General features: G+C 36.8%; 1 protein-coding gene across 1 annotated transcript in view; it reads right to left on the reverse strand.

Moving 5' to 3' along the window:
• Positions 1-27617, reverse strand: part of pparab (peroxisome proliferator-activated receptor alpha b) — a 40432-nt gene that overhangs the window by 7816 nt on the left and 4999 nt on the right. The window contains exons 2-5 of the mRNA XM_077567713.1: positions 13035-13306; positions 8911-9089; positions 6549-6687; positions 1289-1488 (exon numbers count right to left, since the gene is read on the reverse strand). Coding sequence (XP_077423839.1) covers positions 1289-1488; positions 6549-6687; positions 8911-9089; positions 13035-13242 — 726 coding nt within the window. The 5' untranslated portion in view covers positions 13243-13306. The remainder of the gene's footprint in view (positions 1-1288; positions 1489-6548; positions 6688-8910; positions 9090-13034; positions 13307-27617) is intronic.

Genomic DNA, 27617 nt, shown 5'->3' on the forward strand with positions numbered 1-27617 from the left:
TGAGTGAAGTCATGCGATTAATTATGATGACACATTTTAATTGCCCGACGCCCCTATTTTTTTTTAAACTCATTCACTGCCATTGACGACTATAGACATCAAAAATTCATGTGAACTATTTCTAGAAGTTTAACAATTTTTCATTTTTTAGGAAAACCTATATTTTATTTATTGTAAATTAATAACAGATATAAAATTATCATGCAATTAATTACGATTAAACGCCCCTGATTTTAATTATTTTTGTTTTTTATTTAGGCCCGTCAGGCGATTCAATTTTTTTATTGTAATTAATCCCATGACTTCACTAGTTAACTAACGATTAATCACAAATTTTATATCTGTTCTAAATTTACAAAAAAAAAATCCTAGGTTTTTATACTCTTGTTAGCAAAAGTGGATTTTTTTTTTTAAACTAATAAAAATTGTTCAAATGAATTTTTGACATCTATAGCCGTCAATGGCAGTGAATGAGTTAATATTCTTTTCTTTTTTTTAAAGAAAAAAATTATTAAAAATTAGGTGCGTCAGGTGATTAAAATTTTCAATCGTAATTAATTGAATGACTTTACGAGTTAACTCACGATTAAAAAAAAGAAAAGATTATAAAAAATTAGGGGCGTCAGGTGATTACAACTTTTAATTGTAATTAATCACATGACTTCACTGGTTAACTCACGATTAATAAGAAATTTTGTTCTAAATGTGCAATAAAAAAAATTCTAGGTTTTCATACTCTTGTTAACAAAAGTGAAACGAGAAGAGAAAAACTATGAAACTGAAAATGATGACCATGACAGTACTTGAGTTGTGGCCAAAGTTATTTTAGGAAAAATAAATCTGTTGACGATAGTAAAAGTCGAGTGGGGGGTGGGGGGACATTAATCCTTGAAAAAAACAGCCTTCTAATGTGGAGCTTATAAATTACATTTGATTTATGGTGTGGTCTCACTTTGGGGGGTTCATTTGGCAAAAATGCGTGAAAAACATCTCTTGAGTTCATTTGGACATCTGAAAGAGACCAAGTGCGAAGACGATGCGGGGGAACGTTACGGAGGTTTGGGACCCGGTTTGAAAGAGTGCAGGGATGGAGAGAAAAATAACGGCCTGCCTCCATTTACGGCATCTTTGGCATCTGCTGCACATCATCAAGCTGCCAGCTATTGAGACACACATTCTGAGTGCAAAGTTGAAAATGTGCTAAGAAGCGGCGTGAAACCGCTCCATTGGGCAACAAATGGATTTTCCAACAAGAGGTGGTGATCTGTGACAAAATCCCAAAACCTACCGGCGTGCTGGTCTTCCCTGTGAGGATGGTCCGAGCCTTGGCCTTGTTCATGTTGAAGTTCTTGAGGTAGGCCTCGTAAATCTGCCGAGCCAGCGTCTTCTGGTCGGCCAGCCGGGGGTCCTCCACCTGGCGCTCCCCCGTCACCAGCTCGGCCTTCAGCTTCAGCTTCTCCGACTGTGGCATCCGGCCAAAGCGGATGGCTGCGTGCAAAGCCACGTATGCTCTCAATCAACCAGTTACCGCAATCCTCATACTTGCCGTGAGAAACAAGGAGAATGTGAGTGAGAACTGGACAAAGTGCAATTTCTGCAGGAATTGCGTGGGAATGCTGAAAAGCGGAATTTCCATGAGTTTAGTTTTATGACATTACATTAGAAATATTAAGATTTATTATGCATTTGTAAGAACGTCATTGTTTCAAGGGTTTGTTTTTATAGTGGAACTAATGTTCGTTATAGGGTGTGAATTGCCCAGTACCTGGCGATTCGATACCGATTAATCCCGATACGAATCTATAAATTGATTATTGCGATTTTTTTCAAACTCAAATTTAGAAAATACTCATCAGTAAACTTGTACATGTACACTGTAAGATTTGTATGAAAATGTATTTATTTATCTGAAAATTCAGGTTGCAGTTTCATGTTTGAACAGCACTGAAATCAAATATTGAGGCTTAACATAACATTCTTTCATGCTTAATGTGTGAATCCTAACCTTACATATGACGTTTTGTTGAATATTTCCATAAAAAAATGGATGTTTAAAAATCGATTTGGCCGCATATCGAATCGATTCGAGAATTGTGCGCTGTAATATAGCGATATATTGCCGAATCGATTTTTCTCTAACAGCCCTAGTTCGTTATGTGCGTGTTGTATGGGGATGCTAACGATTGACGCATTGCTACGTCATTCCTTCTAAGACTATCGATTCGAAAGCCAGCCGGAAGTTCTGAAGTTTTGTAAATACTGATGATGACAAGTGTTCTTTTGCCGGGACACATTTATTTTCTGGGAAAAATAAATAAATGTTCACTCTTTCTGTTAGCATTTAGCATGACTTTTGGAAGTAGTGTACTACTGTTAGTTTGCTAGCACGCTAGCGCTAGAACGTTAGCATGCTATCATCGTTAGCAGGCTTATGTAGTGGATGTCAACAGGCCTATATGGCAAATGCAAGATATTTTTTGGATTGTTTATATCTTTATGTTCTCTATGAGAATTATTTGGTGTTATTTAGCTCTTTAATATGGTGTTTTCTGTACTTTCTACAGTTCTCACGGGCCGGCATGCTTAACCGCAATAAATGAACCACTTGGACTTTGACTGGAGCGGCGTAACGAGAACCAAATTCGGTCCAAAGGTTTGCACCTTTCCAGTCACTCCACATTTATTGAGGCTCCACTCAGACGGCCTGATCCCATCTGACTAACGAGATTGCAAGTGAACTGCATTTAACCTCACATACACAAACGACTGCAGCTTATAAGAAAAGATCTGATTTGATCCAATAAGCTGGTGAATAAGAATGTCCGCACAGTAAGCGATGCAGCAGTGTGCTCACTTTCCCTGACGCTGTCGGACAGAGAATCGTTTACTCATTTACTGCCGTTGACGGCTATTGAGGTCAAAAATTCATTTGAACTATTTCTATTAGTTTCACTTTTTTTCCTCCACTTTTGTTAACAAGAGTATGAAAACCTAGAAAAAAGTTTTTATTGTACATTTAGACCAGATAAAAAATTTGTGATTAATCATGAGTTAACTATTGAAGTCATGCGATTAACTCATTCACTGCCATTGACGACTATAGACGTCAAAAATTCATGTGAACTATTTCTATTAGCTTAACAATTTTTCATTTAATTAAATTTTTTATGAAAAACTTTTTTTTTTATCTTCTATCTTCGCATTTATCACGATTAAACGGCTCTTATTTTTAATTATTTATTTTTTTTTTTTATTAGGCCCGTCAGGCGATTATTTTTTTTAAATTGTAATTAATCACATGACTTCACTAGTTAACTAACGATTAATCACAAATTTTATATCTGTTCTAAATTAAAATAACATTTTTTTCATACTCTTGTTAGCAAAAGTGATTTTATTTTTTTAACTAACAGAAATAGTTCAAATTAATTTTTGACGTCTATAACCGTCAATGGCAGTGAATGAGTTAATTACAATTAAATCGCCTGACGCCCTGAGTTTAAATAATCTTTTCATTTTTGAAAAAAGATTATTTCAAAAAAGAAAAGAAAAAATTAGGTCGTCACGCGATTTTTTTTATTGTAATTAATCACATGACTTCAATAATAATCATGATTAATCACAAATTTTATATCTGTTCTAAATGTACAATAAAAAAAAATTTCTAGGTTTTCATAAGTTAACAAAAGTGGAAAAAAATGTTATACTAATAGAAATTGTTCAAAATAATTTTTGACGTCTAAAGCCGTCAATGGCAGTGAATGAGTTAATAAACAGTCAATGTAGATATTTGAACACATCCTGCTGGTATAATGACACACTTAAATCTTTCTTGTTCACGATTTTAATATCGTGCTGCAATATTTATACCTTACAAGTAAATATGATATACAGCGGTGCCTTCAATTTCGTTCCGTTTCGAAAAAAGGGCTGACGGGTAAAAGCCATGGCTTATTACTGCATGTATGTTTATCTATATGGATATAGATAAACATAGTCAGGCAGCATCCCATTCAAATTGAGCTCTTGTATCCATTGCAGATCGAAAGACTAAGGTCCAAAATTAGCGCCGAATCTGGCCCGTCATCCATCACGAGACTCCAAAGACCTTGTCAAAGGATCCCACTGCAGCCGCGTTCAACACCCCCCTTGCCGTGCTCTTTTGTTACACTTAAATCCATAAAACTCAAGAATGAGAGGAAGTAAGGGATGCGCAAAATTCTGAGCTCAAGCTTTAAAAAAATAAAAATAAAAAATCAACCACAAATCAATAAAGTATAGGCCAAGCTCCACTGCCACCCAACATTGTGTAATATGAGCACAAATGGTGACCTTATTGAATAAATTGACCGCTTGCATGGCAACGTCATTTTCGAAATGTGTTTCGAATGCGGACGTTGACCTTGAACATGTCTTGGTATGCCGCGTATGTGTGTGTTTACAAGTACTGTGACTCCGAAATGTACTTAACTCTTTGACTGCCAGACGTTTTCAGAAACGGGATGTCGCCACTGCCAGCCGATTTTAAGCATTTTGACTGATCTTTCAAGGTCCACAGAAAATGTTGTGTTTGGACTATGGAAACACACATACTACCAAATGAAAGATTGGACTCTCATCTTTCATCAGAAAAAAAAGTTTGTTTCTACCTTATTCCGTTCTTCAGTAATCAACAATAGAAAATGATTAGTTTCACCGAAATTCTCTGTTTTGAAACAAAAAGCGGAGAAAAAGAGCTTTTTGTGAAACGACTTCTTTTTGTCCATGAATGATGCCACAAACACCTAAATAGTGCTTTACTTCTGTAAAACGCTTTCACCAACAATGAAAAAGTGTTTTTAGTTTGCAAAATACATTTATTTCCATTCAACAGTGTAACAATTTGGCAAAACAATTTCGCAAACTATTTACAAATGTGTGCAACTGTGGTACTACTTACAATTATGTGGATGTTTCAAATACAGTTTTTCTTTTTATAACGCTCTCCTGCGTGCAAGGAGAGGGAGCAGGATTCGCACAACAGATTAGTTTCACTTTCGCTTTGTCCGTTTCGCGTGCAGACGTGACACTTTCTTGACGGCCTTTTTTTCCGGGGAATAAATAGCAAGTAGCAGACTGTAAACACTCCTCCGATGAAGATGCATTGGACTCGGGGCACTCTTCGTCGTCCGATTGAACGTCCGCCTGAGCGTTGTGCTCCGTGTTTTCCGGTGTCAGCATCGCTAGCCCGTGAACCTTTATAACGTCGTCATAGCCGTCGCGTCAGCGCTTCCAACTTCGCCGTCAACCTCGGAGTCACCATCATCATCATCGATGATGATCATCGTCGTCATCAATGTGCTCTTTATCGTTGGTCGATGTCTTTGAAAAAAACGACTCGACCGTGAGCTGCTTGCAAGCGGCCGCCATTATGGCTTCTTCAGCCATTGTCTCCTCAACACTCTAGCCCCGCCTCACGTCTTCTACTGACGCCCACCCAATCTTGTCAAAAGAGAGTCATCGCTGCCCTCTAGGGGCCAAAAATAGTCATTAGGCTCAATAGACCTGCTTGAAACTTTCACCACAGCTGCGGAAGGCTTGCCTGCACCCGTTTCAAAAAAAATAAAAATTTAAATTGGATGACGTCTTTTAACGTCATTGGCGGCCCTCCGTAGGTTTTTACTTGACGTCTTTTAACGTCAGTGGCAGTGAAAGAGTTAAGTACAAAAGTAAAGAATGAATTTTGTTTAAACGAAATGCCACAAAATAGTTTCCTTCCTTTATTAACTTTCATAGTAGGGCCCGACCGATTAATCAGCTGCCGATTATAACCGGACGATTATTACCCTTCAAACATCAAAATGATTTGATTGACAATGATTTTGGCTTTGGAATTGTAATGATCTACTCCAGTCTGACTCGTTAATGCTAATTAGCACGCTACTCGCGGCACTTTTATCAAAAAAAAAAAAAAAAAACGGCTCCACACTGCAAAAAAACTACTTTTAATGGAATAACTTGATCGTGACTTTTTCCTTCTACCCTCTAATGTGGCTACAACTTAACAGTGTATCAGACCGCGTGGAACCACACTGCCCCTAAGTGGCCAAATCGGGTACAACATGAACAGGCATGAAAAGGCACACACAGACAAAGGCAAGACCGTATAAAATAATTTAAATAAAATCGATTTTGGGACATTTAAAATCGATTCTGAATCGTACTAAATGAGAATCGCGATTCTTATGTCAAAAATGTTGTGCCCGTTTCTTCCATTTCAGTCTCCAAAATCTCAACCAAGCTCTCAACAGAGGTTGACGTTACTTCTCTCCATTTGCGACTTATTCTGACGCTAAATACGTCCCAAAAAGACTTATTTCATTCCGTGTAGAAAACAAAAGTTAAAAGAGAACACACAGAGCCGTGAGGTGCCTCGACTTGCACTCTTAAGCACATCAGTGCCAATTACACACTTGGCAGCGTTTGCGTTACGCAGTATCGTTTTAAGTGCGCATGTGTGTGTGCGCGCGCTTGCGAAGGAGGGAGCGGCTCTGCTTGTTTGGACTCACCGTTGTGGGACATGCCCACGGACAGGCACTTCTGGAAGCGGCAGTATTGGCACTTGTTGCGGTTCTTCTTTTGGATCTTGCAGCGGCGTTCGCACTTGTCGTAGTCCAGCTTGAGACGGATGGTCCGCCGGAAAAAGCCCTGAAGGAAGGACCAAAATGGTTACGTTGGGTATTCCTTCGTAAAAAAAAAACAGCATTTTGCAAAAGTCCCCACCCCCCTGTACATATGCTAATAAAAGTATAAACACAAACCTGTTTATAGCCATGACCGCATCGTGTTCAGACATGCAAAGATTAAAATTCAACTAAACAGCACATCAAAGTTTCAGGAATGACGCTGGCAGCAGAGGAAATTAGAACACCGCTCGTAAAATTTAACACCACTTTTCTTCATGCGAATAACGAATGCAGAAAGGATATTTGGTACGCTCGTGTTCACATTTATGATTAATGAAGAACCTTGAAGCTCACACAAACACTTATTAAGATAAAAAAAGTCATTTTATTACAGATTACTCTTGTTTTGGTTTTGAATGTCAAGATCTACTCAGGGCAGGGGCGGTTCTATTTTAGTGGGACACAGGGTTGCAGACCACCCCAAAATCTTGAAAAATCCCAAACTTTTTGACTTTTGAACAGGTATTAACTCATTCACTGCCGTTGACAGCTATAGACGTCAGAAATTCATTTAAACTATTTCTATTAGTTCAACATTTTTTCCACTTTTGTTAACAAGAGTATAAAAACCTCGAACTATTAAAGTCATGCGATAAATTACAATTAATCACCTGATGTAATTAGAAAAAAGAGAGATGTTTAATTAAAAAAAATAATTGCATGACTTCACTCATGATTAATCATAAATTTTACATCTGTTCTTAATGTACAATTTAAAAAAAATCTAGGTTTTCATAATCTTATTAACAAACGTGGGAAAAAATGTTAACTAATAGAAATAGTTTAAATTAATTTTTGACGTCTATAGCCGTCATTGGCAGTGAATGAGTTAAAAACAGTACATTCGTTTAGGACAGTTAAGTTGTAGTTAACATTTAAGAAGCATTTATTTCATTTTTTGTTTTGTTTTGTCATTGTTTAGACAAGCACAAAAACGATTTTTAAGCCCTTGATATATTCACAATGGGCTACGCAAGTGATTACACAAGTGATGCGTGTTGGGCCGTTGGGAGCGTTTGGCTTGACAACTTCCAGACACTTCAATGAACTAATTGGAATTCTGCTCCAGACAACTTTACAAAGACACAAGCAGTTCCCCCAGCACGCACGCACGCACGCACGCACACACACACACACACACACGCCCATGAGAACTTCGTCCAAATTAGCTATGACAACATTCCTAGACACACTGATGAATGCATCTTTGAATAAATAAATAAACAAAACTTGATTTGATTAAAATGGTTCCATTTAAATTTTCCATTATTTTCTTATTAAAAATGTTTTTCAAACCTGAACAAAATCCAATATTGACCAGCCTTTATGGACCATTCTTGGTGCACACTTCTAAATGGCAAAAAGGTGTTCTTTAAAAAAAAAAATTAAACAAAATCGGTATACACGTAGATCGGGCTGCTCGGTTATGGGAAAAATAATATTCACGATTATTTTGGCAATAATTGAAATCATGATTATTGAAATTTTTTATTTTTTTTTTGGTGCAAAACAAGAAAGTGTTTAAGTATTTAAAAATATTAAGGCCAATTAAAATAAAATAGAAACACTATAATTATGTAAATTCCTTTGGGACCAAACAGAATTTATAATAATATATTTTTGATATATATTTATTTATTTATGTTGGCAAAAACTTATGTTGGAGTGCAGCATGCGATCATTAATTTTTTTGGGAACAAAAGAAGAAAATGTTTAAATGTAAAATATATATATATATATATATATATATATATATTATTATTATTATTATTATTATTATTATTTTATTTTTTATTAAGACAAATAAAGTTCTTTGAAACACTATAATTATACAAGTTCCTTTTGGATGAAACAAAATTGATTAAATTATTTATTTTGAAATTTTAAAAAAGGTGCAAATGTAAACATTTAAGCAACTGAAAAATTTTGTAATATAATCTAAAGCATGAACTCAAACTCGATTGTGTCAAGTGACCAATGCATCACTTGAGTGGACTGATGTGACCTTCACTCTCCAGCATTGTGCTTTACGCCCATTTAGCATAGAGGCTACATTCCAACCTGCAAAAGTCGGATCATTGTAGATTTCGATGGATGAACAAGTGCATCTTTGCCAAAATGAAACCCGAGTAGAGAAGCGCATGTTTGTTTGAATAATTGAAGTGCGCAGTCGTGGTCGTCTCACCTTGCAGCCCTCGCAGGCATGGACGCCGTAGTGGTAGCCCGAGGCGCGGTCGGCGCACACTCGACACTCCAGGCTGAACGATGACGAGGACGACGAAGTGGAAGGCGAGAAGTCCTCCTGGCTCGCCGCCACCCCGTAAGCCACCGACGACGACGGGCTGGATGCCGGCGTCAGGGCGTCTGCCAAACATGAGAGTGGAATGTGTGATTACGCATGTCATTAGCCATTAGCATTAGCATCATTAGCAATTGGTCAATGGCATTTTTGTTATTAATTTATTATTATTATTATAAGGGGTGTCAAATTACTGCATTAATTTTGAGTTAATTTAAAGTTCCTTTAATGCCACAAATTTCACTTGGAAAGCCTGTTCTGGGGGAATTCCAGTTGCAACATATCAGACGCGTCAAAATTGAACAGTAATAAATGTAATAATAATGCATTGATTTGTGGAGACTGGGCTCAAGTTGTATTTTACAATTTTAAAAATGTGCAGAATTTTAAAAAGTTAATTCATGTTAAAGATTAGATAGCTCTTAACTGAGCTGTCAGCGTCTTAGAAATGCAATCATGCCATCTAGTGGCAGAAAAACGACCTCAACAAATCAATATCACACTTTTTTTTTTTCACAGTTCAGTACATCTTTTTAATTTTTAACTCATTTTATTAATTATGATGAAATTACTGCATCAATGACTAAAAGGCGCAGCCATATTTCTATTAGTTTAACATCTTTTGCCACTTTTATGTTAAGAGTATGAAAACTTTGACAAAATATTTTATTGTACATTTAGAACAGATATAAAATTTGCGATTAATCGTGAGTTAACTATTGAAGTAATGCAATTAATTACGTTGAAAATTTTTTAATCGTCTGACACCATGAATTATTATTTTTGCCACCGCACACCAGCATAATGAATAAAAAAATAAATAATAATAATAATAAATAAAACAAAAATGAAAAAAACTTGGTACAGTTGGAGTTCAATTATTCCCCAATTATTATTATTATTTTATTGTTTTGACAGGTCCCTACTTTTGGATTTGTGAGAAGCTTTTTGTGATTGGTGTCATACAATGACTGCATCTTTTTGTCATGTTCGGCGAGAAAAGAGCGTCAAGTGAAGATGTGGACTGCTACGTTAGCTTCTTGGTCTAGCCGCAGACTTGCTAAATGCTATCCGGTTACAATCAAAATGTAGTGTTTTATGTGTATTGTTTTGAAGTTTTATGTTACAATAGTGGTTGATTTCATTATTTGATAGGACTGTCAGATGTTATGGAACATATTTTTACGACTGGTGTCACACTGTAGATGAAGACATAAGCGTAGCCTGAAATGTTAGCTTTTTGCACTAGCTAGCAGCCAACTGACTGAAGCTGCCATAGGCTAATGTGTACACGCTTGAAATGACTTGTATTTTAATATAGGTCATTTGGATTCTTCACTTGGCGGTAACAAAAGTTTATTTTCCATTCATGTGATTGCCACCAGTTTGGCTGTTCGGTCGTCTGGATGGAAGCGGGTACAGAAATCGTCCAATAGGCTGGCACAAAGTCGGTCCACATGATTTGAGATGCCAATACAGCAGCCCAAAAAAGTTCTTGCCGGTTACAGCACTAAAACCCAAACAGTGTGACTTTTCCATGACCAAGTGTTTCCTGTCTACCACCCTCGCTCACATAATGCATTGTCGCTTTAAAACGATTTCCTTTTTGTAGCGTCTTCGCTTGTTGCATCATTTTCCCAGCTGTCCACCTCATCCGTTATTCAGGAGGGAACAGAAGCCCAGTGGATGTTTCCCGAGAGGTGGTTTGAGGTGGCTGTGGAATGCGCTTGGGGAGGGGATTGCGACTTGTGGAGAACAACGGAGCCAGCGCATGCAAATGAAGTCCAAAATACGTGAAAAGGAAATGGCTTGAAAAAAATGTCCCCACCGTCATCAGCCGTCTGTTGTGGTGTTGTATATCCGCGTTGGGTTGGAGCAAATTAGGGATTAAGGGACTACCGCTTAAAAAACAATCGCATGGAGATTACATTGAGCTGCTGAGGAAACACTTTGAAATTAGAGTGTGGGAGTTCACGACATACAGCCTGATTATGAACCCAGATCCAAAATAGCGGCCGCTAATAGCATGTTCACTCTTAACAGAGCGATTTTCAACCATCAGTGAGTGGAAAATGTTGAAGTGATGGAATTGGTGCACACTTCTAAATGGCAAAAAGGTGTTCTTTAAAAAAAATAATTGAACAAAATCGGTATACACGTAGATCGGGCTGCTCGGTTATGGAAAAAATAATATTCACGATTATTTTGGCAATAATTGAAATCATGATTATTGAATTTTTTTTTTTTTTTTTTTTGGTGCAAAACAAGAAAGTGTTTAAGTATTTAAAAATATTAAGGCCAATTAAAATAAAATAGAAACACTATAATTATGTAAATTCCTTTGGGACCAAACAGAATTTATAATAATATATTTTTGATATATATTTATTTATTTATGTTGGCAAAAACTTATGTTGGAGTGCAGCATGCGATCATTTATTTTTTTGGGAACAAAAGAAGAAAATGTTTAAACATAAAAATATATATATATATATATATATATATATATATATATATATATATATATATATATATATATATATGTATATATATATATATATATATATATTTATTAAGACAAATAAAGTTCTTTGAAACACTATAATTATACAAGTTCCTTTTGGATGAAACAAAATTGATTAAATTATTTATTTTGAAATTTTAAAAAGGTGCAAATGTAAACATTTAAGCAACTGAAAAATTTTGTAATAATAATCTAAAGCATGAACTCAAACTCGATTGTGTCAAGTGACCAATGCATCACATGAGTGGACTGATGTGACCTTCACTCTCCAGCATTGTGCTTTACGCCCATTTAGCATAGAGGCTAGTGTAAGTGTGTGTGTGTGTGTGTGTGTGTGTGTGTGTGGGGGGGGGGGGTCCTAAATGAGGTACTGAAAATAATTCCATTGCTACGATAATTTTGGGGAAGCCAGCAACTGCATACAAGCAGCTTGATTTTACTTGAGTGTGAAATAAAGCGTCCAGAAAACTGCTGTGGGAGGAGCCAGCACAAATTGTCACAGTGCACGAAAGCAAGGAAATGCCAATTTGAAAGGAATTCAGTCTGCAACGATACGGCATGACGACTCATTGGGACTGGCCTCGTGTTGGTCGGCCCTTAGATCGTTCAGATGCTCAAAAATGACAATATGCTGCGACAATCTTTGTTCCTGGCATGTTAAAAATGTGCACGAGCGACAGGAAGTTTAACCAGCTTCATGGAACGGATTTTTGGAGATAACACTGCCATGTGGAAGCGTACTGTACAATTGAAGTCAGTAACTATGAATATGACATTGGGATTGGCTGGCTACTCAAGAATGCTAGTTAGCTTTAGCTTAAAATAAAGGCAAATGAACCATAAATTCATATGAAAAACAGTTTATGTATAGATTTAAATTTGATTTAACTTACTGCTTACTACTCTTCCCATGTATTTTTTTTAAACACAACCAATAAATTAATCTATATTACAATTAACAATAACAGATTGATTACACAAATGTTTTGGTCTTATAGCGAATGCTAGCTACATAGCTAGCGTTACATTTGAAGCTAGCTATGCTAGCTAGCTTAATCTTAAAGTAAAGGCAAACGAACCATAAATTCATATGAAAAACAGTTTATGTATCGATTTAAATTTGAGTTAACTTACTAATAGCTATGCTAGCGAGCTTTAGCTTACGCAAAAATAAAGGCAAATGAACCATGAATTAATACGAGAGACAGTTTATTTATCGACTTAAATTCAAGTTGACTTACAATAAATACTTTGACTTTTTCAATTTACCACATTTCCTGAAACAATGATGAGCAAACGTGGACTGCCCTTCTTGAGCACTAAATTCATCTAGACGCTATATAAATATATTTTGCGATTTGAAAAATTGCATTCGATAATATTGCGATTGGAATTAGATTAATTGCTCAGCCTTCCTGACCCCCACTCCAAGGTGTACCCCGCCTCTCAACTCTCTTTCCTACCATGAAATGAAAACATTCCTCACCAAAGACGGTGGAGCCTTCCGAGCCGTTGCTGGACGATTGGTACTCGGGTGCGTCGTAGGAGATGAGGGTGCTGCTGTCGATGGACTGCGAGATGTGGTGGAGCTCCTCCATGCCGCCGATGAAGTCGTCATCGGCGCACAGCGGGCTGCCCAGCATGGAGTCTTCCAGGGGCGAAGGCGGGCGGTAGTGACTCTCGATGTCGACCATGGCCGCGTTGAGAGCAGGAAGGCGCGGGAAGGCGCGGGGTCCGCCGGCGAGCTCACTCCTCCGACTGATGGAGAAACAAAGGGTCGGAACTGCTAAACATTTTGTCGTCTGATATGGTCATTCATACATTGTTACCATTTTAGGAGTGTTGCTTATGCTGGCCTCTGACCTTGTAGAGGTCGCTTAAAGCAATGGTAGTTATTACAAAAACAGCCAGCAGGTGGCAGCAGAGTATACGAGATGAAATTAATGTCGCAAAAAGCTCTTTTCCCCAGTGTTTTAAAGAGATTCGTGAATAATGATGAAACTTTTTAAATTAGCTATATTCTAATGCTAATTGCTGCAAAACGGAAACAGATACAAATATACTTTTTGGTAGGTTACATGTTTTTATAGCGAATAGAACACAATATTCTGTGGGCCTTGCAAAGGGTTAGGGGTTAGGGTTAGGGTTAGGGTTAGTCAACCCTAGCAAAATCAGTCGAAATCCAGTAAAATAGGGCGTGAAAGGGGTTGCTTCAGTGAAAATGGCTGGGAGTGAAGGAGTTAATCAGGGCTGGTTATGGATTCTAATTTCCTCAATTGATTTGATTTAGATTCACAAGATTTCAGATTGATATTGATTAATTATGGCTTCTTCAAGGACCTGATAAAAAAAAATTTAAAAAAACTATTAATATTAAATTCCAAAGAAAATTTTGTGGAGGAAGAAACTGGTCAAATTATTTAGTTAATTTATAATGAAAGTAACACGTGTTATAATAAAAAAAAGTGTTACCACAAACATCGAAATCAGCAAGGAGATGAAAATATTTTCATAATCTAATTCAATAATTGTAAATATAAATTGAAAAGATTCTGAATTGCCTTTAAGTGTAATGTCTTTCATAAATATAAGAAAAATAATTTTAAATTCATGTAAACAGTCATTTACAGTAAAACAATAAGACACAAAAACAATTAGCCTTTAAAATTCTATTTTCTAAATTTATGGGAAAAAGAGTTAAAATAATATAATATAATTATTATAGAATATTATATATATTACATTATATATAATATTATATATAATATTATTATTATTACTAACCCTTATATATAATATATAATGTAAAATATATAATGTAAAATAATCTATTGATGGTTTTATGAATCGATATCGGGCTTGAAAAGTTAAATTGATTCGATATCGATTATTTATTTTTTTAAACCCAGCCCTACTTTTAATATATAAAGGGCGGTAAAAATAAATGAATAGCAATAGCATTTTTTTCTGTTTTTCAGACAACTAACAAACACTGATATGTCGACTTGAGCAAATACGTTTGGGCAAGAAAAGGGATTTAAAAACTAATTTTTTAACATTTAATTTTCCTTCAAAGCATTTTCTCTCACGTAACATCGACTTTTTGACTCGACACTTCAAATACTCGATTTATGAAAATGAAGTATGTGCGACGTCACGGTAAACCTGTCATTGAGCAAGCAAGGAATTGACGATGTCATATAGCCCCCCTTGGAAAACTGAGATTATGCTGACACAAGAGAGTAGAGAGGAAGCTAAAGCGTTAAAAGAGACATGCAGCATGAAGAATGTAGGTCACTGGGCTGGCTGGGAGAAAGGGAACCGGGTCTACAGGCTTGGACGCGGGGAGGGTCCGGTCCAAAAGGCACTTTTGTGACGCGTGCCTTCCACCTGGTATTACAAAACTTGAGACCTCCGCACGTTAACTAGGTCAATCTTCAGTAAGCCCCTTTCATCGGGCCTCGTTAAGTCCATCAAAGACAGGGAGGAGGTGCTAGAATAAGGGGCAGGGGGTGCGAGGGTGGTTACGAAGCGCTCCGACGGCAGCTGCCGCATGTTCTCGGCACTTTTGCACACCGCTCGCCTCGAGTTTGACCTCAACTTGTCTTTGGAGGAAAGGACGTGCATGCTTGCACTCTCAAGACTCTCTTTTGTAAAGAATGAGTGGTATTCCATTGACGCAGCCAGTTATACGACCTTCAGTGAAAAGTAGAGTAACAGATCAGTCGTGTGACATTCGAACCCTCCGGTAGAGGAATTATACACCGATACTCGAATGACCATGTTTAAAACTCATTTACTGCCATAGATTCTTTTTTTTTTTTTAAGATTATTACAAATTTGGGGCAAGAGGCAATTCATTTTTAAAATTGTAATTAATCGCATGACTTCACTAGTTAACTCACGATTATTCACAAATTTTATATCGGTTCTAAATGTACAATAAAATTTTTTATTGTTAACAAAAGTGGGGAAAAATTTTTAACTAATAGAAATAGTTAAAATAAATTTTGGACGTCAATGGCAGTGAATTAATAAAATAAAAAAAAAAAGATAAAAAATTTGGGGCGTCAGGCGATTAAAGTTTTTAATCGTAATTAATTGCATGACTTCACTAGTTAACTCACGATTATTCGCAAATTTTATATCGGTTCTAAATGTACAATAAAATTTTTTATTGTTAACAAAAGTGGGTAAAAAATTTTAACTAATAGAAATAGTTAAAATAAATTTTGGACGTCAATGGCAGTGAATTAATAAAATAAAAAAAAAAGAGAAAAAATTTGGGGCGTCAGGCGATTAAAGTTTTTAATCGGAATTAATTGCATGACTTCACTAGTTAACTCGCGATTAATCCCAAATTTAATATCTGTTATAAATGTACAATAAAAAAAATTCTAGGTTTTCATACTCTTGTTAACAAAAGTGGAAACATTTTAAACTAATAGAAATAGTTCAAATGAATTTTTGACGTTCATAGCCGCCAATGGCAGTGAATGAGTTAAAGGACATAAAGTATAAAGTAAAATTAAGTCAACCCTCCCCTCCAGATTTTTTGGGGTGACAATATGTTCTATGCAGCCCCACTAGTCTAAATGCGGTATTCCGGTTAATGTTGCGTTAGTGGAATATGAGTTAAGCAGCAAAATACAGCTGTTTTTATCCATCTCAGGAGGCGGACATTTTTCCACTTGCTGTCGACTGTGAGCTGTGATTGGTCGTTGCCTGAGCACTGAGCAATTGTGATGTCATCTTCAGTCGACTGCAAGTAACAAAATGGCCGCCCCGTGAGATGGATAAAAATGCTTCATAACTCATATTCCACAAATGTAATATTAATCAGAATGTCATGTTTAGACTAGTGAGGTCACATGTGACATATTATTGTCAAAAATGTTTAAGGTTAACTTATCTTTAATACAGTGTAATTGCTACAAAATTTACAGGCACAATTTTAGTCAAGTTCATGCGGCTAAACTTCAATTCATGAACAGTCTTGGCATTGACGCAGAAGGCTCGTTCGTTCGTTTCGCGTATATGCCATGTTATTTCTTCATAATAATGTGTGCCTTTTACTTATTTCTAATTTGTACTGTATTTATTTTCAACTAAACACCAATAATTACAGGGGTAAAAATTACTTTGCTCTGGAACTGGAACAAATCAAATCTGTTTCCATTCATTTCAATGGTAAACATTGCTTTGGTTCGCAAACATTTTGGCAAATAGAAAAATAGAACTACGTTTAACACTTCTAACCCACTACAATGTTTGTCGTATGTTTCTTTGCTCAAAATCCTTCCAGTTTAATCAATACTTAACTATGGCACACATGAATGAACCGATTTCCTCCTGGTGACAAGAAACAAGTGTGCAAGCGACGCGTACAAGAACGAAGCACGCTTTCAGAGTTGTAGACTGTGACGCGGCTCGTCATAATATGGACTGTGAGGTGTTATGTCAACAGACACCCAGTGCAAACATCACCTTCTATTTAAATAACATACATCCTTTTCTCATTTTATGACCTCGCAGCAATGAACCGACATGACCTTCGGTGTCACCGGCATTCACAATGTGAAAACGGCGGATCACGTTTGTCTTCAAGGTGCGATATATTGTTAATTCATACATACACCACTCATAAATTTGGCATTTGGGTGAAATTTCAGTAATCTGTAATGCACGCTAATCTGTGATTTTAGTTTCGTCCTGAAATTTTACACAAAAGTCCCATGAACTTTTTGTGAGTAGTGCACATAATTGACCATCCAATCATCGCTCTTTGCTCACCATGCATACCACCACCCTCACTCTCCATTTTAGCAGTTTTATTAACTCATTCACTGCCATAAATTCATTTTTTAAAAAGATTGTTATTTAAAAAAAAAAATGTAATTAATCGTAATATAACTAATATAATTAACTCACAATTAATCAAATTTTATATGTGTTTTAAATGTACAATAAAACATTTTTAGGTTTTCATACTCTTGTTAACAAAAGTGGAAAAAAATGTTCAACTAATAGAAATAGTTAAAATAAATTTTTGACGTTCATAGCCGTCAACGGCAGTGAATGATTTTTTTTTTTTTAAAAAGGAAAGAAAATATTATTAAAAATTTGGGGCGTCAGGCAATTAAAGTTTTGAATCATAATTAATCTCATGACTTCACTAGTTAACTCGCGATTAATCACAAATTTCATATCTGTTCTTAATGTACAATAAAAAAAATTCTAGGTTTCCATACTCTTGTTAACAGAAGTGGAAAAAAATTTTAACTAATAGAAATAGTTCAAATTAATTTTTGACGTCTATAGCCGTCAATGGCAGTGAATGAGTTAAAAACAGTACATTTGTTTATGGCAGTTAAGTTGTAGTTAACATTTCTCTCTAACTATTTCTATTAGTTTAACTATTTGAACTATTTCTATTAGTTTAACATTTTTTCCTACTTTTGTTAACAAGAGTATGAAAACCTAAAAAATTTTTATGTATTAGAATAGATATAACATTTTTGATTAATCGTGAGTTAACTAGTGAAGTCATGCAATTAATAACGATTAAAAAATAATAATAATCGCCGGAATTTTTAATAATATTTTCTTTAAAAGAAAAAAAAAGATTATTAAAAAAATATATATATAAAATAAAATATATATATATATATATATAAAAAGATAAGATAAGATTATAACAAATTAGGGGCATCAGGCGATTAACTCACGATTAATCACAAATTTTATATCTGTTCTAAATGTACAATAAAAAATTCTAGGTTTTCATGACAGTGGTCGGGGGGTGGGGGGTGGGGGGGTGTTCACATGACAGTGTCACAGTGTCAAGACTTTACAAAATTATTTTGGTCTCGTTTTTGTTCATGAACTAAAATGTCCATAGATTTGAGTCCAGTTTTTATTAAGTGAAGTACATTTTTGTCTCGTCTTCATTAGTCGACAAAAACGCGTACTGATTTCGTCCCAGTTATTGTTTATTAATGAGGGTTTTAGTTTAGTCTAGTCTAGTTTTAGTCCGGTGAAAAATGTGTGTTGAAGAAAGTATTTTGGTTTAGGTTTCGTTGACGAAATTAATACTAGTGTGAAGTTGGCCTTTAACGTCAATAAAAGCACCCCCCCCCCCCCCCCCCCGCTTTGAAAACAATGGCTCGCACAAAGCAACATCTAACATACTCAAACCTCAACCAGGGGAACCAAAATTTTGCTCAAACGCATCAAGTTGTTTCTTTCTTACAAAAATCTGTTATAAAAGGGCAAATTCTACATGGATATACGGTGCGATTAACATGACACATTCCCATACCTAATGGTGGCCCTCTGATGGAAACCACAGCGACAAATGTGGCCCTCGGCCCTTGAACAAAGTCAGCATCATTACAATAAAACCACAACGTCCCAAAAATGACCGCCAAAGGAAATCAAAACACAATCCCCCTACCTTGAACTACCGAAAACGGTCCCTCGAGCCCCTGACAAAATATGACATCCCTCGCTTCCTTTCCCAAGAGCTCGTATGATGATTAGTCCGCATTCACCGGTTAATATTTAATCCTCAGTTCCTGTGGAGTGAGTCCCGACAGGCCTGCGAGGAGCACAGGGGTCACGGCGGTGGTCTCGGAGAGTGACGATGGGCCGATGTGGGCTGTGACCGCACACGCGCCGCCTGATGATTTGTTTAAGGGTCTCGCCTCACTCATCTCGGACCATCGCGCTCGCAGTGTAAACACCGAAAGCGGTTCTTTATCAGGCGGCGCCGATACGCCGAGTCGGCTCCTTGTCGTCATGGCGACGGTGCAAAGTGCAAGGCGTCGGGGAGTGATTGACATTGGACTTTATAGGCGGTTTGTGACAGATAGGAGGCGTGATAGCAAATTGTTGAATCATTGTTTTATCATTGGAGCGGGGGTCAGCGGCAGAACACCAAGACAAGTGGGAATGCTATTTTTAGATCAGACAGTCTGAATCCGACAAGCCATCCATTCATCAGTGTCTGCCATGGGAAGTTAGCGAATGTTACATAATTGGTCTGAAAGTTATTTGGAAGGATCTTCAAGTGATCGGGGCCGGGCTATGCCGCGCAGACCAAAAATCTGCCAGTAATTGATGCATACACAAAAAAAGGTTTGTTATTGGCTATAGATGCCAAAAAATTGCGATTTTATCAGAAAACATCAAGCTCCTCTACTCGGTTCGACATAAATGCTTGGCTGTCAGTTGAGTAAAATTACTCAATGTCTCATTCACTCTCAGCCATTTTCACTGAAGCAACCCCCTTCGCTCCCTATTTTATTGGATTTTGACAGATTTTCCAAGGCCCACAGAATACTGTGTTCTATTGCTATAAAAACATGGAACCTACCAAAAGAAAGATTATTGTCTTGTATTGTATTGTATCCGTTTCCGTTTTGCAGCAATTAGCATTAGAATATAGCTACGGTTCATCATTTTTCACAAAACGCTGGAGAAAAGAGCTTTTTTTGCAACATGGCCCTGGTTGATCTCTTATTCTCTGATGCCACCTGCTGGCCGTTTTTGTGATAAGTACCATTGCTTCAAGCATTCTCTTCAGTTCTGAGGCTGCATTAAAGCCTTCTGTATGCTCTAGCATAACAAAAACATAAAAAAATTTAAACGTAAAAATATGTGTATATATGTTTTTGGGCGCAAATGAATTAATCGCAAATTAATCTGACATTATACTTGCTGCAAATGCACAATAAAATCTATTTTTTCAAATTTTTCCTACTCTTGTTAATTAACATAAAAGTCGACAAATATGGTTACTGAATACTAATCTGGTTGTATCTTTAATTTTATTGATACAGTAATTTTAGAGTAAATAATTAATGAATTTACATTTACTAGTTACGGTTAAAATGTCATAGATTTGTGTTACGGTAATTTTTCTACCACTAGGTGGCATTAGTGTTTCATGTTGGACATAGGCAACAGGAACAGTACATTTTTCTTTTCAAATTACAACTAGTCCCCATAAATACTTTTTTTTTTTACATTTATTATTGCTGAATTGTGTTATAGTGACTCCAAAACTAATGTTTTGTAATAATATGATACTTATTTACTGTCTATAACTGTCTCCAAGTATTTACAAATGATCACATGATTCACAACTACAACCTTCCTAGGAAATCACATTGTCCAATTACTGGTGAACTATTCTTACATGAGATACAGCTTTGATCCGGGCACAAAAACAGTCGATAAAAGCATTAGGTTTGCAGAAAATATCCACATTCTGGTTTTCGATGGAGTTGAAATGTTTTATCAATAACGCTGCTTTTCAGTACAAACAATGATTGCGAATGCCTGACTCGGCATTCAATCACACACAATAACAAAGCACCTTAACTGCTTTGTTTCCCCAAACAGCTGCGAATCAATCGACTCCATTGCCAACGAGGCAGGACCGGCTTTTAATGAGTATTGACTGTTACTCAAGATGAAGTCTTGCCTTGCGTCTTTACACTTCCAAGTTACGTTACGTAAGGCCTGGCGGACTCTGACCTCTGTATTGACAGCGTGTGCTCGTTGTCGGAATAAGAAACAAGCACGTCTAAAAAGACAGGAGCCCGAGTGGACCGTGCAAACCACGCGGACGAGGGTGCAGCGTGTCAGGGTATCGCGTTACCTTGAAACGTCTACGATGACCTGCTGCTGATATAGCGCACTTTGTGGTTAGAAAAAAGGAAAAGATGTGTGCCTGAAAGTCCATACTTTTTGAAGACAACATGATCTCATTCACTGCCATTGATGGCTATAGACGTCAAAAATTCATTTGAACTATTTCTATTAGTTTTCCACTTTTGTGAATAAGAGTATGAAAACCAAAAAAAAATAAAATATATTGAACATTTAGAACAGATATAAAATTTGTGATTAATCGTGAGTTAATTATTAAAGTCATGTGATTCATTACAATTAAAAAATTTAATCGCCTGACTCGATTTAACTCTTTGACTGCCAAAAACGTTAAATAACGTTTAGTAAAATCCTATGGAGGAGTGCCAAAGACGTTAAAAGACGTTTGTTTCAAAACAGAGGTGAAACTAACCATTTTCTATTATGGATTACTGAAAAATGGAATAAGGTAGAAACAAACTTTTTTTTTTCTGATGAAAGATGAGAGTCCAATCTTTTTTTGGTAGTATGTGTGTTTCCATAGTCCAAACACATAATTTTCTATGGACCTTGAAAGATCAGTCAAAATGCTTAAAATCGGCTGGCACCCACGGCATCCCTTTTCTGAAAACGTCTGGCAGTCAAAGAGTTAAAAAAAAAAGAAAAGATTATTAAAAATTAGGGGCGCCAGGCGATTACATTTTAAAATTGTTATTAATCGCATTTGGACTCAGCGTCGAGTCGCTGCTCCTCCACGTTGAGAGGAACCAGTTGAGGTGGCTCGGGCATCTGGTTCGGATGCCTCCTGGACGCCTCCCTGGGGAGGTGTTCCGGGCATGTCCTACTGGCAGGAGGCCCCGGGGACGACCCAGGACACGCTGGAGAGACTATGTCTCTCGGCTGTCCTAGGAATGCCTTGGGGTCCAGTCGGATGAGCTGGCTGAAGTGGCTGGGGAGAGGGAAGTCTGGGCTTCCCTGCTAAAGCTGCTGCCCCCGCGACCCGACCCCGGATAAGCGGAAGAAGACAGACGGACGATTAATCGCATTAATTCACTGGAAAAAAATGTTAAACTAATAGAAATAGTTAAAATAATTTTTTGACGTTCATAGCCGTCAACGGCAGTGAATGCATTTTTTTTTTTTAAAAGGAAAGAAAATATAAAAAAAATTGGGGCGTCAGGCGATTAAAGTTTTTAATTGTAATTAAGCTCATGACTTCACTAGTTAACTCGCGATTATTCACAAATTTTATATCTGTTCCAAATGTACAATAAAAAAAATCTAGGTTTTCACACTCTTGTTAACAAAAGTGGAAAAAAAATGTTTAACTAATAGAAATAGTTCAAATGAATTTTTGACGTCTATAGCCGTCAATGGCAGTGAATGAGTTAAACAGTGGGGAAGATAAAACGGTAAAAATAGTTTTGAATACTCTATTTAAGCCACAGATTGGTCACGCTTTAAATAGAAGCTGATGCGTTAGTCAAATAGAGATGACACGCTCTCTCGGTAAGATTCGGCCACAGTCCAGACCGGGCTTATGCCGTGCGTTATGCAATCGCCGTTGTAATAACGCTCAATTTTGCCGGCTGTTCAAACGGGCAGTCGCTTGTGACACTGACCTTGAGCAACACGTCCACTCCGCGCCAGGCCACTTGATTTCCAGAGCCCAGCGCTTGTTTTGAAACATCTCTGCACGTCACCCAAAACTCATAAATCATACAAAACTAGCGCACAACTCGACATTGCTTGCTGCTCTCAGTACGCAATCAAGAGCCGAGTGTGTGAAATTTGCCGCAAGATCGGCGGACAGCTATTACTCTTTGAAAAGCTCCGTACAACTAACTACTTACAGTATGTCTAAACGACAGCATAACATCCCCTTACAATGAAAATTGTCCAAAAGTATCCACTAAAACATCACCATTGTAATAATGACCACATTTTGAGACATTTTTCTCCACTGACCTGATCTGTACAGTGTTTTCTTAATAGTGTTGATAATTAGTCAATGTAAACATATTGGTCAACAAATTTGAAACACAGATGGCTAGTTTACTGCATCTGTTTGATTTTTTAAAATGTCTTGACTTTTTTTGGGGGGGGGGGGGGGGGGGTTGACCTATAAAACCTTGCGCAATATGGATTTGACAATGCGTTGTAATTTTTAGCTGCCATGTTTCCAAAAATAAATAATAAATAATAAATAAATTTACCTGTTGCTGGACATAACCTTTCATTCATAAATATTACTTAATGTGATTATTATATTACATGTTGTTAGTATTTATTTATAAAATTATCATTTTTATGAAAACATGATGTGCATGAGACAGAGAGAAAAGAGGACAAAATCAGAATCAGCACAACAAAATGTACATACTATATATATATATGAGTGTGTGTGTGTGTATATGTACTTCTCTACACATGTATACTTCTGTGAAGACTTCTGAGAAGTCTTCTACTTATTGCTGCACTTCTTATTTAATTTTAATTTATCTCTTTCTATTCTGTTGTTTTTTTTTTTCTTACTGTAAACTGCAGCTGGACAGAGTCCAGGAAAAAGTTCCCCACGGGGAAAATAAAAGTATATCGTATCGTAAAAAAAACACCTAGAAAGTGTGCTGGCATCTCTGCTTTAAAAAGAATAATAATAATAACATTAAAAAAATTATTTATTTAAAAAAAGTAAAGTTTTGTTGACCAATGCTCAAACTCAAAACAAAAAGGTAGGCCATTTTACCATCAGGAACTAGAAATTAGAAGAATTAAATTGCCGTTAATTTCATGAAATTCTAAGGATATATGCAGTATTGGGTTATAGAAAATTATCTGCCATTGTTTTGTTTTTTCAAGGGAAATTTTATATATCAAAAGTACTAGTGGTATTGTTATCGGTGACTACTCAAAAGTTGAGTACTCGTGCTGGTACTGGTCTGAAGGAAAAAATGCGATCAAACATCCCTACAAAAAGAAATGGTGGATTCTTGGAAGAAAGCTATCCCTGAAAAAAAAATCCAGAATAACTATAGTTAATAATAGAAGGACAGTTTTAAAGTCAAATGGATTTAGAACGCATGGACGTGATGAAGCACACTCCTGTCAACTCAATGCACCTTTACCTTCTCCCCCACAGACAAAAATAGTGTCAACGTGACCACCACAATGAACACATCAAGGCTGCACTGCCAAAGGGGAGAGAATTTTCAGTGGGGCTTTGTAACGTTCGCACCAGCTGTTGTGCGCCGAGGTTCGACGGCCTCCATGCTGTGGCAGCAGAGGACAGCAGACAGCAGTGGCGCAATCGCTCACAAAAAAAAAAAAGCCATCACAATCCCAGCCAGACCATCCAACAAGACGCGCACTTTCTATTTGCTATGACAGCTGCATGTATCTCTGATTACATTTAAAGGCATGACACCCGAGTGCCGAGTCGCCCCGTTTTGCCGCGTGCTCACGGTGAGACATGGAGGTTTTTGGCTTTGACGAACATTTTTGCGCCGCAGATCAGTTTACCATAAAACGATATTTTGGCAGAACAGCATAAACAAATGATTGAAATACAACTCATAATTGTGAGGAATGTTGTTGTAATGAACTCATTTACTGCTAAGCCAGCTAAAATAGATTTTTGACATCTATAGCCGTCAATGGCAGTGAATGAAATTTTAAAATAATTTATTAAAAATTAGGAGCGTCAGGCGATTATTTTTTTTTATTTTTTATTAATCGCTAGACTTCAATAGTTAACTCACAATTAATCACAAATTTTATATCTGTTATCTAATAGAAATACTCATTCACTCAAAAAGTCTAAAATTTATTTAAACTATTTCTATTAGTTTAACATTTTATTCCACTTGTGTTGAAAATCTAGATTTTTTTACTGTACATAAAATTTGTGATTAATCACGTTAACTAGTGAATTAATGCGATTAATCACGATTAAAAACTTAAATCCCCTGACGCCCAGAATTTTTTATAATATTTTTGTTCTTTTTTTACATTTATTTATTCACTGCCGTTGACGGCTATAAATGTCCAAAATTCATTTGAACAATTTTTATTAGTTTAACATTTTTTTCCACTATTGTTTACAAGAGTATGAAAACCTAATATTTTATTATTGTACATTTACAACATATATAATTTGTGATTAATCGTGAGTTAACTAGTGAAGTCATGTGATTAATTAATTAATTAAAAACATTTAATCGCCTCTTGCCCCTAATTTTTAATAATCTTTTTTTTTAAATGAATTTATGGCAGTGAATGAGTTAAAATGAGTTTTTGACGTCTATAGCCGTCAATGGCAGTGAATGAGTTAATGGGATCCCTACAAGCATTTGATTTTCAAAATAAAACATTTCACGCTCTTATGGACCTAAAAATAAATAAATAAGTGGGATTTAGATGCTGGTCTGATTGATGCTGGCGACACCAATTTGTCATTAGTACTTGGAAACCAAATGTTCTCTTTCTTGAAATATTGTCCAGAAAGCAGTCAAAGCAGCGCGTCTTCCATTGTGCTATGCTTTGATGAGACACATGATCACATCATAAACCAAACCACAAAGAAGCTATACCATCTGATATCTGGCTTTGTCTTATGTTGTGTAAACAGGCCCAAATAGCAACTCTCATCCACCAGCAATTTGACCTGCTTTAACCTTTCTTTGCATGCTAATGCTAATGAGACCAGCCAATGCACTGTTTATATAAAGTGCATCGGAGGCTATGGGAACAAAGCAAGCACAGCTCACATTTTATGGATACGGAAAAAATCCATATCCAACTTCTACCGTTCAATAGCCTGATTATGTTTATTGTTTAGTTTATTTAGCTCATTTGTTAAGGAGTAAAGACCATGTGCAAATGACAATCAGAAAAAAAAAAATAGGCTTTGCTCATAAACATACGGAAAATGATAAAAACAAACAGACAATACATTAAATTATATCCTGTCTGATTTCACGGCTGCTCGGGGGAACGCTAGGCTCTAAGCTAACTTCCTCCATTCCAGCTACAAGCTGCGTCTGGCTAGCTTGCATGGCTAAACCGTTTGTCTTTCCGGCACGTGAAGCCGTTCTTCTAAGTCACTATTCCTCGCCTCTATGGCGATAAATAAGGCCCAATTCCGACAAGAATCATTGCTACGGTCATGCGACACACAGAATAAGAACAGAGAACAGGAGAAGACTATGATGCTAACGACTAAGCTAAAGTGATATTGTAGAAAAGCGAACCACCAGACTAAGTGCTTAGGTGGTTACAGTACGCTACACAACAAGCACCCATATCCCAAAACCGGAAATGAATTTTAGGTTCATCCTGAAATTGCACCCATTAGCCCAATATTGCTATTTTTTTCTTAATGAGTGTAATTGGAAGTTACATTTAGCTGTTGCTCATACCACAGTAACACAAACCTACAGGTTTTAAAGGCATAGGTGTCGAAATCATTTTAAGACAGGGGTCGCTTAAACCCGAATTTGATCTTAAGTGGACCAATATGTCTGTGGTCTAATAATGTACAAATAACAACAGGTGAACTCAAAATAGTTCCTGTGTTTTGTGCGAATAATTACCATCTAATTGCAACATCATGTGAAAGAGTACAAGCCAAATTTCATAAGCCGTCGTCAGTGCACCCTGCAGTGGACAAAATTACCACCAACAGCTCATTTGAGTGAAAAACTGCAGTTTGTGTTTTGTCCTCACGGGCCAGATTGGACCCCCTGACGGTCCGGTTCTGGCCCGCGGCCGTATAATTGACACCGCCTTGTAAAGGTGGCTAATAAGGATTTTTCTAGCAATATAAAACCGTGTACAGCCGTCGGAAAAGAGAGTTCAAAACGTTTGGAGAGATTTTCCTTCAAACAGGAGCTAATTCACTTTGAGCATACAGTGACCCTTGGGTGTTCATTAGCACAGACAAATCTCCTCCAGAGCTGCTTACAGTAAGTCTGGCTGGAGGGTCTCAATCCTATTCCCCATCCCACAAGGAATTTAGCGTATGGAAGGCTCAGAGGGAGCTGCATGAAGGTCAAACGCTTGTTGATAGAGGTCACAAGTTGCACAACAAAAAGCAGACGCTCGCGTAAGGGGGCATAACATGTTGTATAGACAATGTTCAAAAGGTGAAACGTGCCAGGGTGGGCTTAAGAGGCTCTTAGTGGACACAAAGAATAGCCAGTTACAAATGGCCGACATTTGTTAGCTATGGAAAATCCCACTTCAACTCATGTCTCATAACAATCACACCCATGTCTCATTTTGCATACCATAAACATACACAATTGATTCAAAGATTAAATAATCCAAAGGTGTGAATGAACGTAAACTAGCTAGCGAGCAACTAGCGCAGGAAGTTTAACACGATGGGCTTCATTCATCATCTATGAATTCA

Source organism: Vanacampus margaritifer, chromosome 6 (genome assembly GCF_051991255.1).
Source record: "Vanacampus margaritifer isolate UIUO_Vmar chromosome 6, RoL_Vmar_1.0, whole genome shotgun sequence".
Classification (NCBI taxonomy): Eukaryota; Metazoa; Chordata; class Actinopteri; order Syngnathiformes; family Syngnathidae; genus Vanacampus; species Vanacampus margaritifer.